This window comes from Bos mutus, chromosome 21 (assembly GCF_027580195.1).
Source record: "Bos mutus isolate GX-2022 chromosome 21, NWIPB_WYAK_1.1, whole genome shotgun sequence".
Classification (NCBI taxonomy): domain Eukaryota; kingdom Metazoa; phylum Chordata; class Mammalia; order Artiodactyla; family Bovidae; genus Bos; species Bos mutus.
In genome coordinates this window covers 15,865,789-15,881,111 of record NC_091637.1, presented here as the reverse complement: position 1 = coordinate 15,881,111, position 15,323 = coordinate 15,865,789, and the positions used below count along the sequence as shown (strand labels likewise).

General features: G+C 53.7%; 1 protein-coding gene across 1 annotated transcript in view; it reads right to left on the bottom strand.

The window, feature by feature from the left end:
- Positions 1-4,860: 4,860 nt before the first annotated feature.
- Positions 4,861-15,323, bottom strand: part of AKAP13 (A-kinase anchoring protein 13) — a 245,086-nt gene continuing 234,623 nt past the window's right edge. Inside the window, 4 exon segments of the mRNA XM_070358158.1 lie at positions 4,861-9,328; positions 10,421-10,748; positions 12,295-12,717; positions 13,740-13,790. Of these exon segments, the coding sequence (XP_070214259.1) occupies positions 9,279-9,328; positions 10,421-10,748; positions 12,295-12,717; positions 13,740-13,790 (852 nt within the window). The 3' untranslated portion in view covers positions 4,861-9,278.

Below are 15,323 nucleotides of genomic sequence, written 5' to 3'. Positions count from 1 at the left end.
CGTGTTCACCCTCCTGTTTGTGTGCTGTTCTCAGCTGCCCCGTCGTGCCTGACTGTGCGACCCCAAGGACTGTAGCCCGCCAGGCTCCTCTTTCCATGGGATTCTCCAGGTAAGAATTCTGGAGTGGGTTGCCATTTCCTCCTCCAAATGGGTCTTCCCGGCTCAAACCTGAGTCTCCTGCATTGCAGGCAAATTCTTTACTGCGGAGCCACCAGGGAAGCCCTTGGCAGCCTCTGGCGGGAGTCAAAGGCCCAAGGGGAGAGCTGTCCCCCTTCGGGCCTGGAGCACCGACTGCTCAACGCTTAGACCCCCAGCAGAGCCAGAGCCAGCCCTGTCCATCCCAGTGGCTCCTTGAGATGCCCAGGGAGGGAGCCTCGTCTGCAGAACAGAGCTGATCTCTGGGATCAAGCTTGGGGATCAACGAGTCTCTCAACCTCAGCCACACGCAGGAACCAACCAGAACTGCTCTAATGTCGGGATGCTCAGACCCCCATCTCCAAGGTTCTGGGCGGGGTGGTTTCCCACCCACCCGCTGATGAGTCCAATGTGCGCAAGGCCACGAGCCTGGCTCTAGTCCAACCACCTGTTTTGTGGATGTGACACATTCAGGGCCACCCAGCCCTCCAGTGACAAGGCTGGCACACACAATGGGAAGAAGAATCTCCGGCGCCGTGATTCTATGCTGCCCTGTCATCTCAGCAGCCCGGCAGGGTTGTAGGAGTCCCACCTTGCAGATGGAGAGACTGAAGCCCGTCTCTTCAGCCCAGGGTTGAGCAGCAGCTCCCATGATTTGTCAACAGACTTGTCAACAGCCAGTATGTTCACGGAGAATTACCTGCACAACAAGAGCGGGATTCCATGGAGGGAAGTTCCGTTTGTAGAGTGGAGAGGACCTCGCTGCTCCGAAGGGTGGGACATGGGAGCTTCTTTCACCTCCCTTTCCCCACACTTACCTCTCCTGGGTGGGGGGAGTCTGGGGGTGCACCCGGGGTCTCTCGAACTATCCCCAGGGATTTCGTGAACCCTACAAATTCCCCAGCTTCCTCCCTGGAGACTCTGAGTCATTAAACCTGGGTTAGGCCTAGGGAGATGCATTTTTAACAAGCAGACAGCTAGTTCAAACGCAGGGATCTAAAGACTGGTTTGAGGAGCTTGGGCTTAAGGGAGAACCTTGTATCTGCACGCTGGCAGGATGGGCCTGACACTGGCTCTGGCTGGGCTGGTCTAATTCCACGAGCCTCAAGGGTATGAAACCTGTGGGTCTCCAGCCAGTGAGCGCCCCTCACTCTTGGGCCTTCCACGGGGAGGTCATCCAAAGCAAAAACGAGACACTGGCAAAGTTTCTTTGACCCAGAACCTGAAACACTATAGGAGCCCTGGCGTCACAGTTAAGCACTTCCAACCAGGCCCACATATCTGCACATCCCAAGATCCACGCCTTTATCTTGTCTCTTCCTGTCAAGTAAAAAGAAAGAACATGCCTTTTTTTTTTTTACAATAAAAGGATGGGGGTAGGTGCCTTCATCCCTGTTTTACAGACAAACAGCACTCAGAGAGGTTAAGCATGTTGGCCCAGGACACACAGGAGTGGGGCACCAGGGTATGAACTCGAGGGGATCTGTTTCCAGACCTGGCTTCTTGCGCTCACCCAGCCCAAGCCAGGGGGAGGGGACGCTAGCCTAAGGCCGTGCATTCAGGTGGGTTCTGGATGCTAAGGGACAGGCAGGAAGGAGGGGCTGGGCTTGCCCTGGCTGTCCGGGAAGTCTTCCTCTAGGAAGTGACGGGTATTCCAAACCAGAAGCCCAGAGACAAGGAGCCCTGAGTCATGCCAGGTGATGGGAAGGTGGTCTCCACCTCTGGGTGCTCACCTCCAGATGTGGAGATGGAGTGGGGGATGGGATTCTGGTGCGGCAGCTGCTGGGACAGGCTCCTCCTACAGCCACGGGTGACAGGCTCGGGGCTCATCAGCATCTAGCCTCTCGTGAAACTGTCACAGCAATTCTGAGTAACACCCTGGCTGCTGCCGCATGGAAGAGGGAGCAGGGGCAGACAGGATCAATAACTTGTCCCAGGTTATTTGGCCATCAGATGGCAAGACTGGATGTTGAGCTCAGACTCTGCAGTCTGCGCCTGTTCTCCCACTCACCCTGTGGCCCCCAGACTCAGTCCAGGTCCCCTCAATGGCGCAGGACCCCAGCCTGGCCCCATCCCCAGCTCCTCACAGCTGCCAGGCTCCTGCGGGTGCAGGGAGCATTGTTTCAGGTGACTGGGGCCCCACCACTCTGGACACAGGGATGGGGCCAGGATGGGAGCCCGGTTGTCCAGGCAACCGCCCAGCTCCAATGCTGAAACCGTGGGGGTGGGGTGGGAAATTCAAGGCCCTGGAGGGGATGTACAGATGGAGGCAGACAGAAGCAGGCTGGTTCTCGGCAGGTCTGCAGAGCCAGCCTGCCGCTTCCTTGTGCCCCCAAGTCCTGCCACTCAAGGCCCTTCCCCTTCTTGGGTCCCTCTCCCCTCCCCTCCTCCTACCTCCATCCGGAGGGTCCAGAGACGCTTTCCCAGGAAGAAAGGAAGTCTCTCAAGGTTCCTGGAGGGAGGAGCAGCCCAAACCTGAGTGGGACCATTTGCAGCCGTCTGAGGAAGTGATGACAACAGTCCAGAGGGACCTGGGGACGGCCCGGGTCAACTGGGACACTGAAGGACTTGGGAGGCCGGTGGGGCCCACAGCCTCCAAGTCTGGGGTGCGCCGGGTTCCACCCCTGTCCACTGGGGACTCCTCTCAGGGCCTCCGAGGAGGAGGACATGGTCTACCTGGATTGTTCTGCCTCTGGGCCACCTTCTGGCCGTGACCTGGGGCCCCTGAAGGAATGGGGATGGGGTGGGGGAGGTGTGCAAATTCTCCAGGCAAGAATACTGGAGTAGCCCTTCCCTTCTCCAGGGGAATTTGCCCAATCCAGGGATCCAACCCACTTCTGCATTGCAGGCAGATTCTTCACCGAGCCACCAGGGAAGCCCAAGGAAGAAGGAATCTCCCAAGGAGCCTGGAATGGGAGGGGTGGCTGGGGAGGCAGGGGGACTTGCTGGGAAGGTGGTCGTGGCCCCAGGCTGAGCCAGAAATGTGCTGAGAGAGGGAGCATTCAGATTTTTAATTAAAGTGTTTGGCTGTGCTGGGTCTTCGTAGCTGCAGAAGCTTTCTCTGGTTGTAGTGAGCGGAGGTGCAGTGTGCGCACTGCTCACTGCGATGGCTTTTCTTGCTGTGGAGCATGGGCTCCAGGCACAAACAGGCTTCAGGACCTGAGGCAGGTGGGCTCAGCAGTTGCGGTCCCCGGGCTCTAGAGCACAGGCTCAATGGTTGGAGTGTGCGGGCTTACTGGTTGCTCCGTGGCAGGTGGGATCTCCGTGGCAGGGACAGAATGAACCCGGAATCCACGTCTCCTACGTTGGCAGGCGGATTCTTGACCACTGAGCCACCAGGGACACTACTCTGATCCTCTTTTTGACCTTGGATCTGCTTCTACTTCCGGTTCCAATGAGGGGCCCTGTTCCTCCCTGCCCAGCAGGCTCTTCTTCTGCTTGCTGGCTTTGTTCATGACTCTTGTCTCTGTCCTGCCGCAGCAGTTAGCACACTCGCTTCCTGGGTGCACGGCTGGGTTTCCCTTTGAGTGGGGTGCGGGGGTGGGGGTCCTTGGGTAGAAGTGGCCCCTTCTCCTTCAGGAGCAGGCGGGGACCCTGCACCTGGCTGGCTGGCTGGTCCTCATGGAGCCTGCCCAGCTTTGTGCCTTTGGCCTCTCTTTGAACAAAGGATGGTTCCTCCTCCCCTCTCCTGCCTCCGGGCGATGGGAGCCTGTCCTCGGCTCAGACCCAAGCCAGGAGCTGGTGGGGGCAGGGCAGCAGAGGAGCATGGGGCCGTGGGAACCATTCTCCCACCCCGCTGGGGGTGTCCAGACACTGCAGCTGCCCTGACGGCCGAGGGTGGGCGGCGGAGAGAAGGGACCTCTGTTCCCTGGCTTCTGGGGCGGCAGCTATTGCCAGGGCTACAAGACTCTTTAGAAATCCAGGCGCGTCCAAGTTCACCGAATGAGAGAAGGCGCTTGGCAACCCGGTGGGACTTTCTCCTTTTTGGTTGTTGCTGTGTGGGGAGGGACAGGGAGCTTGGGAGCACAGAGCTGCGAATCCAGGCTGATTCTGTTTTCCGCATCACACCGGGTGACAAGCTGCACCCAGAGGCCTCTTGCGGGGACGGCAGGGCAGGCTCGGCTCCAGGAGGTGCCAGCGAGCAGGAAGAGCAGCACAGTCGCCTGCAGGAGGGTTAGGGTTAGGTACAGCAGCTCCTACCGTGCATTCCAGCAGTTTCTGAGGATCAGACCCAGTAAATCCCTTCGGAGCTACATGCAGGGAGATTCTTCTCTCTGAATTCGTGTTTTTGGCAATTGCCTTGTTTGGGGGTGGGACGGGCTAGAAAAAAGTCAGCAGGGAGGTAAACTGACATTCATCTTTTTTACACAGTAGGACCTACAGCAGCAGGATCTGTAACAAGGACGTTTTTCTCCGCACTTCTCTGACGGGCAACGGTTCTGACTCTTGGTGCCTCCAAGCTAGGGTCGGGCTCCGGGGGGACTTAAGTTCCCCAGGAACCACTTTGTGCTCCGGGGTGGTCCTTCCCAAAGATACAGAAATAAGGCTTCACTAGGTCGAAGGCTCCCTCACAGCTGGGGAGGGGGCGGGCCTCTCACCAGGAGCAGGAGTTCCCTGGGACTCACTCCAGAGCTGGGGAGGGGGGCGGGCCTCTCACCAGGAACAGGAGTTCCCTGGGACTCACTCCAGGAGGCTCACCCGGACAGGAATAAATCAGAGTCACCATTGAGACTTAAAGGACATTTATTATTATTATCATTTATTTTTTTGGAAGGTGGAGGGGGGCTTTACAAGGGTCTTGAAGCCGATAACTAGAAAGGAAGATAAATAAAATACAAAGCCAGTATGTTGTGGCAAAATTCCAGGAAACACACTGAAAAAAAAATCTTTACAGTTTAAAACTGCTTTTACTTTATACATAATTACAAATTAATATACAGCATCTGGGTTTTAACCCCCTTTTAATTAATAGGATTCAGCACAGAAATGTCCATTTAGCATCTGAAAACGACGAAACGACAGCAGAGGTATCAGGTGTCTGGGAACCAGCCTCCTGCATGTCCTGGGGTGTCCTGTGCGTCAGGGGGGTGACACGCCGGGAACCTCAGACGGAACGCTGACCGCGGTGGCCCGTCAGAGCTCTGGAGCCCGGGGAGGTCCGGGCGGGGTGAGCAGAGGCCCGGCGCGGCCCGGGGATCCAGAGCAGGCGGCCGCCGTCCGCGGCAGGAGACACGTCAGCCAGCTGGGTCTGCCCGTCTTTAAACCTTCGCAAGATGGAGGAGGAACTCAAGGCCGGCTAAGCTTCTGACAAATTAAATTCGACTGGTACATGGAAAGAAGCCTTTGTTGTTTTTGTTTTTTCCCTCTTATGGCAGCACTGAAAGACTTCTCGTCCTAAAACCTGGCCAGCAGGCAGGAGATCTCAAAGCACAGGTTAACTAGGAATGTTACACTACACTGAAGAAAACAAAGCCAACCAAAACGAACCGCTGGCCTTCTTCCTTGTCTCTGAGGGTCGACCGGAGCAGCAGCGCCAGGCAGGGCTGTGACCCGGGGCCGCCGGTGAGCATGTCACACGGCCCTGCTGTGGGATGGCGGGCGCCAAGCCTTAGCCACCGCCGCTGCGACACAGAGGGTTCTTTCCGGGCGTCTGCAGTCCAAGCATGTCCAGAATCCTCAGCAGTGGCTGGGGTCCCCTCCGAACCACCCTCTTTTGGCTGCTGAAGCCCACTTTCCAGTCCATTTCTCCCAACTTCTCCCTCACAACCAGCCCCTGGACATGGCTGTCCGCGGGGCACACCGGGCCCCCCATCAATGCTGCATCAACAACCACAGCTCCAAGCTGACAACAGATTCTTGGGAGCAAGAACTGGCTCTGGAAAACAGAACTCTGGGGTCTGAGGGATGAATTAGAGTACTGCTGTGAACCACACCCTCCAGGTTGGAGGTCTGGCCCTAAGGCTAATGGTGCTATCTTTTAGTTAAGGTGGGGCCTATTTATAAACCCAGACACACTAACACCCACCCTCCAAACAAACAAACCCCAAGGGTCTTACAGTGCGTGCTCCCTACTGCTGCAACTAGGGGCTCGCGAAGACAGCAAGTAACAGGAGAATGTCTGCAAAGAACAACTTTTAGTGGTATTACCCTGAGACGTGAGAGGATAAAAGGTAAGGTTCGTACCTTTCCAAATAAAAACCAAAACCTCGTTAAGGAGTTCCTCCCCACAGACCACTCTCGTAGCGGTAGAGGGGGGAATGTTGGCAAAGGCTGAATGACAGCAACTGGGCTGTTGTTAACTCTCTCCATTTTCAAAGAAAACAGTCAATAGCTGATTGTCGCAGAGTGAAGCCAACCACGGGGAGTGTTTAAAGTGCACACGTCGCCCGACTAGGATAGCGACCACTGAGATGACGGGAGTCCTGAGAGAAGGCGCAGCCTCCTTCCAGGTGACTCACTCGATTCTGGGACCCTGGGTGGTGTCTCCATCTGCTCCCCAAAATCTAAACGCAAGGGAGGTCAGGCTCCTGATTCCCTAAGCTGAGAAGCTTGCCTTCCCAGCTTGGGGACGCTGCAGAGAGCAGAGTCTGAGTCGCCCTGAGAGGCGGCCCCTTCTCACAGGAAAGAAACCTCAGCAACCAGGTCAGGCCTCGAGGGCGGAGGCGGCCTCAAGGTCAGAAGCAAAAGCAGGAGCAGCAACAATCCCAGGTGGCTCCCCAAACCCCACACTGGAAGGGGAGAAGGGGCCAAGGCACGGAGAAGCACGGGTCTGGGTCAGGGGGAAGACGTCCTGGGATTCAGATTCGAAACTCGTCCAACCACAACCCGACCAGGTGGGGTGCAGGCGGAGGGCTAATCGTTTCAGAAAACTGCCACCAAACAGCCGAGGCAACCGCTACTTCACACCAGGTGGGAACAAAGGACACTTTGAAACTGAAATCCAGCTGTGTGGTGACGGAAACTCTGTCCGGGCGCCTCTGGTGGAGAACCTGTGTGAGGGCACGGCCACCAGCACCAAGCCCTGGCTTCGCACCCAGGGCTGGGGGGGTCGGGCCTACACAGACGCCGGGAGGAGGACGCGGGCCCCCCGAACCAGTGACCAGGACAGAACGCTGAGCTCCCTGGGGGTCTAAGCAAGGCCATGGCAGGCTGGCCATCCTCAGAGCTGTAGGGACTGGCGGCGGAGGCAACCTAACCTTCTGATGTTCAGGGTCTTTGGTCGGAGGGTTAAGGGGGTGCATATCGAGGTTCAGTCAAAAATCAGCTGGTTCTCAAAGCCTTTCTGAAGGGTAAGAAATCGCCGTGATAAAACGAGGCACATGAAGCCCATGGGTGGCGAGTTTTTTTAACTCTCAGGAAGAAGACCTCTCTTGGTCAAAGAATGAGGTTGGCGTGGGAGGAGGGAAAGAAAGGGACTTCACCCCCCACCCTTAATTTTCCTTTGGGCCTTCAAGGCACTTTGACAGACCTGGAGGAGTGAGGATGCAGCGTGGGCTGCTTGACCGGACACAGTCAAAACCGTTGGGCTGGTGTGTTCACCCTTAACACACACGCACGTATGCACACACACGGACACACACACACACGCACCCGGCACACAAATAAATAAATCTAAAGCTAAAACTTTTAAACCAGACCTCTTTCAAATAAACTGAAAGATAGATATCTCCATCTGCAAGGCCAGCTTGCAACTCATCAACAAGCACCAAAGTACAGACCTGTTTGTTTTTAAAAAGGTTATGTTCAAAGACCCACGCTCCTGAGCGGCGAAGGCAGGAATCAAAGGCCACGTGGAAAGCACAGCATTTTCCAGGGTCTTCCCCTCCCCCACAATGAGGGGGGTAACAAGCGCGGCAGGTGCGGGGCCTCAGGGGAATCGCTCTGCACCTGCAGGCTGGTGACGAGCCTCCAGGAATACAGATGAAAACACAGAAAAAAGGAGAGAGGAGGAAAAGAACAAGCGGACAGCACTTGTGGCATCTTCAAGGGCCAGGGCACAGTAACCATCAGAACTTTAGACTGCAGAACTTGGAGAAACCACAATTGTGCCGGGCCTCCCGACAGAAGGAGACCCTTCCAGGCCGTACCTTCTGGGCCAGCTCTTCTCCTGGTCTGAACTACTCCATACGCCCAGTTGTCTAGGATAGGGCGGTCACCCCACCCCGGAGGAAGAGGCAGGTGGCCTCAGGGCAGGCAGAGGAGCGCCGGAGGCCACCCTCTCCCCTGGCGGGGGCACAGGCAGGAAAGGCTTCCCTGGGGAGCCACTGCGAGACCCCAGGGGGATGGCCAGGGGGTCATGGTCATGTGCGAATGGCCAGTGACGACCGGAAAGTGTCACTCTGCAGGGGTGACGGGAAGATGGCCTCTCTTACTTCTTCTGTGCCCAGAATCCGTGGGCAAACATCTTGGAAAGCCAATACAGGATTTCTTTTAGATCTGATGACTTCTTTTTTTTCCCCAAAGTAACCGAAACACCAAAATCAAGGTGTTTCAGGATCATTTGCTTTTTAAAGACATCGAGCCTTCTTTCACTGGTTTTCACAACTGTTTGCTGTCCCTTCTGAATGAGAACTACACGCAGAAGAGGCAGGTGAAGTATGCACGGATGGGTTTGCCGGGAGACAGCCTGGGGGGACCAGCGGCTGAGACTCGGAGCGCACCCACCGAGTGGTGGGGTCAACACCCTTGTGCGGAGCTGAGCCCGCCAGGCGTCTGGTGCAGTTCACGCACAGTCCCATCGTATTCCACGTGTCTATACAGACGGGTACCATACGCATTCAGACAAAGCGCAAACTACTTGCTGTTTGATTTTTGTTCTCTTCCCCCAAATCAAAAGGCAGCCAGAGCTTCAGACCACATTCGGAAACACCCTCTCGGCCTCGAGGCATTCCTGACATGTCCACAACCATCGCCTGGACTTCCGGGGCCACTATCCTCGTTGTAATGTGACCTCAGCAGGGCCGGCCAGTGGTTGGGTCACAATCCCGGGCCTCCTGCCCCACCCTGGCCCCCAGGACCATCTGTCCCTCGGGCCCAGGCCCCAGGGCAGCGGGGAGGGCCGTGGGGCGCGGGCGTCAGTTGGGGGGAAGTGCACACAGGATGTTGGGGGTGGATGTCACCGGGCAGGACGGCAGCGGGACTGGTCAGCAGATAATCTCTTCCCCCTCCGCGGGCACCTCCGACGCGAGGCCATCTGGAAAAAGGAAGCCAAGAGGGAGAGAGAAATTCAGACAAAAATGCTCTTTTCATTGGTAAATTCTGGCCTCTCTTCCCTAAACACAAGTCCCCCGGGATGCAAACAGACGCTGGGCAGGTGGGTGATGACTTCTGCTGCGGCGCCCCCTCCACTGATACAGTGAATGAGGTCCTCAATGATGTCCTCTGTCTATACATCCTTGAACTCGACAGAAGACAAGCCTGGAAACAGGGATTTCTCTGCACCCTCCCGCACAGAAGGGAGAGCCAACCCTGATGAGAAGGACTCAACCTTGTGTCGTGTGGTCTGATTGTGTGCCCTGCGCTGGCGGGAACGTGAGCTAATCCTGAGCTGCAGGGTTCCTGGCTGTCTGGGCTTAAAAACACCTGCCTCATATCTCCTGCAGGATTAAAGCTGCCCTCGGAAAATGCTCACCAAGCACCTATTAGTATATTACTTTTCTTTTTCCTCCTGGGTCTTTTAGAAGACAGTGTCAGTTTTGTTGCTTTTTGAAATGTTATGTAAAGCCTTAAACTTTACAAGGGCACATAAGCAATTTGCATCTTTTACGTTTAAATATGTTTATGTGGTAAGGGAAAGTACTTGCATATGAATATACAGAATCTTTAAAAAAAATCATCCTCCTTTACAGTACAAATTTCTTTATACAAGTATCTCAACTTGTGTCTTTAAATAAAAATGTTAGTGACTGGTTAAGTATCTTCTGAGATTGCAACAAATTCAGCTTTCCATTGAAGTACTTATTACTGGACCAGGCCAAAAGGCAGGGAGGCCTGTAACTGATTCACCGAGTTTCTGCTCCTCATCTGGACAGGAAGCGTGAGAAAGGAGCCTGCGCTCCGTACTCTGCACACATGCCACACAGAGTGGGTTCCTAAAAGCTCCCTGAATTTCAGTTCTCAGCGTAAGTTCCAACAGTCCCCTATGGGCAGAACAAGTGGGTCTGGTGAGACATATGGGGGTCAGCTTCTGTGCCCCTGAAAGGCAGGCACCTCTTTGTAACTCCTCCTGTGCTGCCAGAGCCCCCAGGGGCAGTGCGGCCTGAAGGAGACCTGGTGTGTGACTTACCCCCGGGCTGTGAGCGGCTTCCTTTGCCCTTCTTCTTCTTCTCCTTCTTTTCCTTTGGCTTAGCTAACCCGAACAGGCGGGTGGACGTGGACACTGGGGTCTGGCTCTGAGCCTCTGGTGCTTTGTTTGTCTGGCTGGCGGAACTCAGCATGTGAAAAGGCCCCTTTTCTTTGTGTGTCCGAGAGATGCTGTTCCTTTTGGGGGACACTGAGAGTTCTGAGTCCAATGACCCTGATTTGGCTATTGAAGATGCAGGTGGCGAGGGGGTCTCCTCAGGGTTCGGAGAGAAGGATGGGATCCGCAGCAGCTTGGTGTTTTGATATGAAACCTGTGCATGGTTGAGAGAAGGGATGTGACTTGGGGGACCGGCAGCGTCCTCAGTGACTGCTCAGTGGGCGATGCACAAGGTCACTGGGGATGCTGGTGTGTCAGACCTGTGCACACTCACTGCCTTGGACTCTGGAGAACTTGAAATAAAGACCCCGAACTTCTCAGTTCCATTCCCTGCCCCCAACCCCCTGCAGGATCTATGAAAGTGCTAAATGACCATTTTGATACCTTGACTACTTCTATTATTAGCACTGTAAAGAATGAGTAGCACCTTGGATGAGGCAGCTCACAATTCCCATCCCCTGGAGAGGCAGGAAGAGCTGCTTATCCGATGACTGATTTAAATGCATGAGTGGATAATTATTTCATTGCTAAGAGATTAGAGAAGTCTGTTCAGGTTAGACGACGTGCTTACACCAAGCAGGTAGAGACGTGCTTACACCAAGATCCTGGTCAAAGGTCAAACCGAAGATTAAAGAGATAGACTCTGCGTTCTCCGGGCAGCCTTCCCTGGGGAACACATTCTTGGGCCACACGAAGCACGGCCCAGCCCCCGTGCTCCCCACACACCTGGAAACCTCTGCACGAAGCCTAACTATCCCCCTCTGGAAGACAGCAGTATGCTTTTCCTTCACTGTTCAAGGTCAATCAATCAAACGAATGGCAACATGGGTATCAGGATACCCAGGAGGCTCTGGCTTCCCTGTTCTAGAATAGCCAGGGACTACCACTGAAACAAACCTGGGGGTCAGTGTGCTCCCCACATATGGAAGGCCTTCCTGAATCAGCAGCGGCTGAAGGAAAAGGCTGCATCCACAGTGGCAAGGCATATCGGGAATGAAGCAGGGCCCAGATGTCTGAGCGGCCCCGAGCAAGAATATCCTCTCTCCCCTCTGTGGCTGGGATGGGCCCAGCCCTGTAGCTGAGGCCCACGGACCCCACCACAAGCGTTCTCTCACTAACCCGGGCATCGGAGCCCTTACTGCTCTGTGAGCTCAGGCACCGTGTGTCTGGTGCCTGCAGTGAGTTGTCTCTGTTCAGCTACGAGGTCCTTTAGGTTCTGATTTCTCATGTGGCACAGAGCAGAGGGGTTGCTCCCCAAATCCTGGATGGCTCACCGCCACCCTCACAGACACTGAGGCTACCCCAGCCTAAATGGGCCAGGCTCCGGCCAAGGGCCAGGTACCCCCCCTTCAGTGGCCTGGCCAAACTACAACCTTTCATGCACTTCTAAACCCCTTACAGACAAAAAGGAGAAAAAGACTCATTTCCTTACCTACGCCTCTGCTGACGCATAAACAGATTCAATAAAATCAGCCTTTATATACTATATATTCTATCTGCCTACTTTCCTCCATGCTGGGCACACAGAGGGTAATTTTTTTAATTGGAGGATAACTGCTTTACCATGCGGTTAGTTTCTGCTGTACAACAATGCGAATCAGCCATATGTATACACACATCCACGCCCTTTTGGGCCTCCCTTTGTGTCCCCACATCCCGCCCTCGAGGTCATCAGGACTCCGAGGGTCCTCGCCCGGTACCTGGCTGAGCCGCTCCGAGTCCCGTCGGAGCTGCTCCTGCTCGCGCTCGAGCTGCCGCTGGGCGGCGCGCAGGCGCTCCAGATCGCCCTGGTAGGCGCCCTTCCGCTGCTGCAGCTCCTCGCGCTCGCGCTCCAGGTCCTGGCAGCCGCGCCGCAGCTCGTCCTCGCGCTGCGCCACGCGCGCCTCGCGCTCCTGCAGCGCCCTCTCGCGGGACTCCCACTCGCGCTCGTGCCGCCGCTTCTCCTCCTGGTGCTGTGCCTGCTGCCGCTGCAGGTTGGCCAGGTCCTGGCGTTGCTTCTCCAGGCTGCGCTGCTTCTCCTGCTCGATGAGAGAGCTGGGCCGTGACGCCGTCCGTGTGAGCGCCCGCTCGCTCAGCAACAGCTTCTGGTCCTCGATGTAGCTGTCCTGCTGCAGTACCACGCCCTGCGGGGAGACGCACGAGGGGGAACGATGCGCACCAGGGGGTGATGAGCACCAGGGGGGCAATGCCCACGAGGGGGAACAATGCCCACAAGAGGGGACTGTGTGCCTAGCCTGCCTCGAGGGTGGATGGCGCCCACACCCAGACTCCAGCCCTCCCCTGCTTTCTAAGCTGCTCTGGGAAAAGTACTCTAGGATAACCCTGGGCGGCAACCAAGTGGGAAGGTCAGTGGTGCCAAGACTTCGATTTTGCAGTCAGTGGCCTTGTCTGGGGTGGTGTGTGCCTTTGGAGGTGGGAGGAGGTATGAACTGGATTGGTTAGATCTTTAAGAAAGGAAGGGACCCGAATTTGAGGGTACTGTGTATGAATGTGCACTCAGTCAAGTCCCACTCCTTGCAACTCCATGGACTGGAGTCTGTCAGGCTCCTCTGTCCATGGGATTCTCCAGGCAAGAATACTGAGTGGGCTGCCATGCCCTTCTCCTGGGGATCTTCCCGACTCAGGGATTGACCCTGCTCTCGCGTCTCCTGCACTGACAGGCGGGTTCTTTACCACTGGTGCAAAAAGTCGTACACCTACAAAGGCCGTCCAGACTGGAAGCATCTCCTCTGTGAAGGCCCATACCCCCTGGCTCTGGGGCATGGCTGTTAACTGTGCTCTGGGTACCTGCCATCCACCATCTGCTCAGCAACTCTAGTCTTAGAAGATCAGTGAGACTCTGCAGCGTAGTCTAAGTTGCTCAGTCATGTCCAGCTCTTTGTGACCCCATGGACTAAGCCCACCAGCCTCCTTTGTCCATGGAGTTCTCCAGGCAAGAATACTGGAGTGGGCTGCCATTCCCTCCGCCGGGGATCTTAACCACTGCATTTTGGAACCTTTCTCATCCTGAGAGCCAGTCTCTCTTGTCTGAGGGCTGTATTTACCCATAAGAAACGTATAAACCTCCAAGATCCAGGCCAGCCACACCCGTGTTGGTCTCTGTCTCAACTAGGAAGTGAAGGAACAAAGGAGAAAAGGCACATACCTGCAGAGTGCTGAGGAGCTCGTGGAGATGGACGACGCTCTGGATGACCTGCTGCAAAAGCAATCAACAAGCCGTTACCTCAGACCCCAGCAGGCTGTGCGTCACCCGACGGGAACCCACCCTACCCCACAGCAAGGGGCCTGCGACTCAAGCATTTTCAAACTGAAAGCACCACACAGAGTAAGCCAGTGCCCAAGTAGCCGAGAGAAGCAAAATAAGATCAAACAAGCGTAACTGTGTGTGGGGGCAAGTTACGCACAGTGAGAAGTATTCTAAAGCTCCAATTATTTAAAATGACTGGCACAAAGATGGCACACATCCCAGTTTAACCCAACAGAAAGCTCAGAAGCAAACCACACGTTTAGTGTAAGAAGCACTTCTAGTCAATGGAGAAGGTAAGAATATTCAGTCAAGTATTTTGAGGAAATTGGGTAAATCTTTGGAAGAACTTAAGTTGGGATCCAGCCTCACAGAAAAAAAAATTCAGTGAGCTGTAAGAAAATATGAGAATGTTTTTTCATCTTGAAACAGGGAAGGCTTTTCAAAGACAGCAAGAAAGAACACACACACGAAATTTCAACTTTTACTATGTAAAAATATATAATAAAAATCTGGCAAAGAAGACAGTGAACAGAATGAGGCAAAAACAAACTGTTAAACAAAATCTTTGATTTAAAAAAGGCTCTCAGATCAATATGCAAAAAACATTCTAGTAGAAAAACAGGCAAGGAACATAAACCTGCGATTTACAAAAGAAGAAATACAAACGGTCGAATATGTAACATATTAAAAATGATTCAACCTTATTTCAAGTCAGAAGAATGCAAAAATTAAGAAATAACTACTTTATTAAGTAGTTATTAAGTTATTAAAAATTAAGAAATAACTACTTGATAATAAAATTATCAAGCCAACAAAATGTCAATTAAAAAAGAATTCCTAGTGTTGGTGAAAGCATGATGAGAATGGATGAATCCTCTTGTACTGACAGGGTTCAATGCAGTGTAACCTTTTTAGGCAGAGGATGGCATGCTGAGGAAATAATCACAGCTTTGCCAAAAAAAAAAACAAGTATGAAGATGCTCTTGGCTGCATCATTTACAAAGCAAAAAAGCAGAGAAAGAATTGATCATTGGAAAGATTAAATTATGGCAACTAGCATAATAATATACAGCTGTTAAATAGCATGTTTTGTACAAACGTCTCAGGAAAATGCTTCTCAAGTGTTAAGAGAAAAAAAAGCAGGATATGAAGTTCCAGGGAGTACTGAAACAAACTGTGCAAAACTATTTTTATGCAATTCACACTCACATAAACTTAGACACATAAATACATGTCCTGTGGAAGAAAAGGCTGAAGATAGAACACCACACATTTAATAATAGTAGCTATCTGTTTCTCAGCAGTAGGATATTTACTTATTGCTTTCCTGTTTTACATTATTGGATGTTTTTCCAATCTTCTCCCATGATCATGTATTCCTTTTAAGTTATTTGAAAACACAAAAACTTAATTATCAGGCTTAGCTCTTTGGAGAATACTTTTTGCCCCTCATTTAAGTTTATTCTTAATTAACAGAGAGAA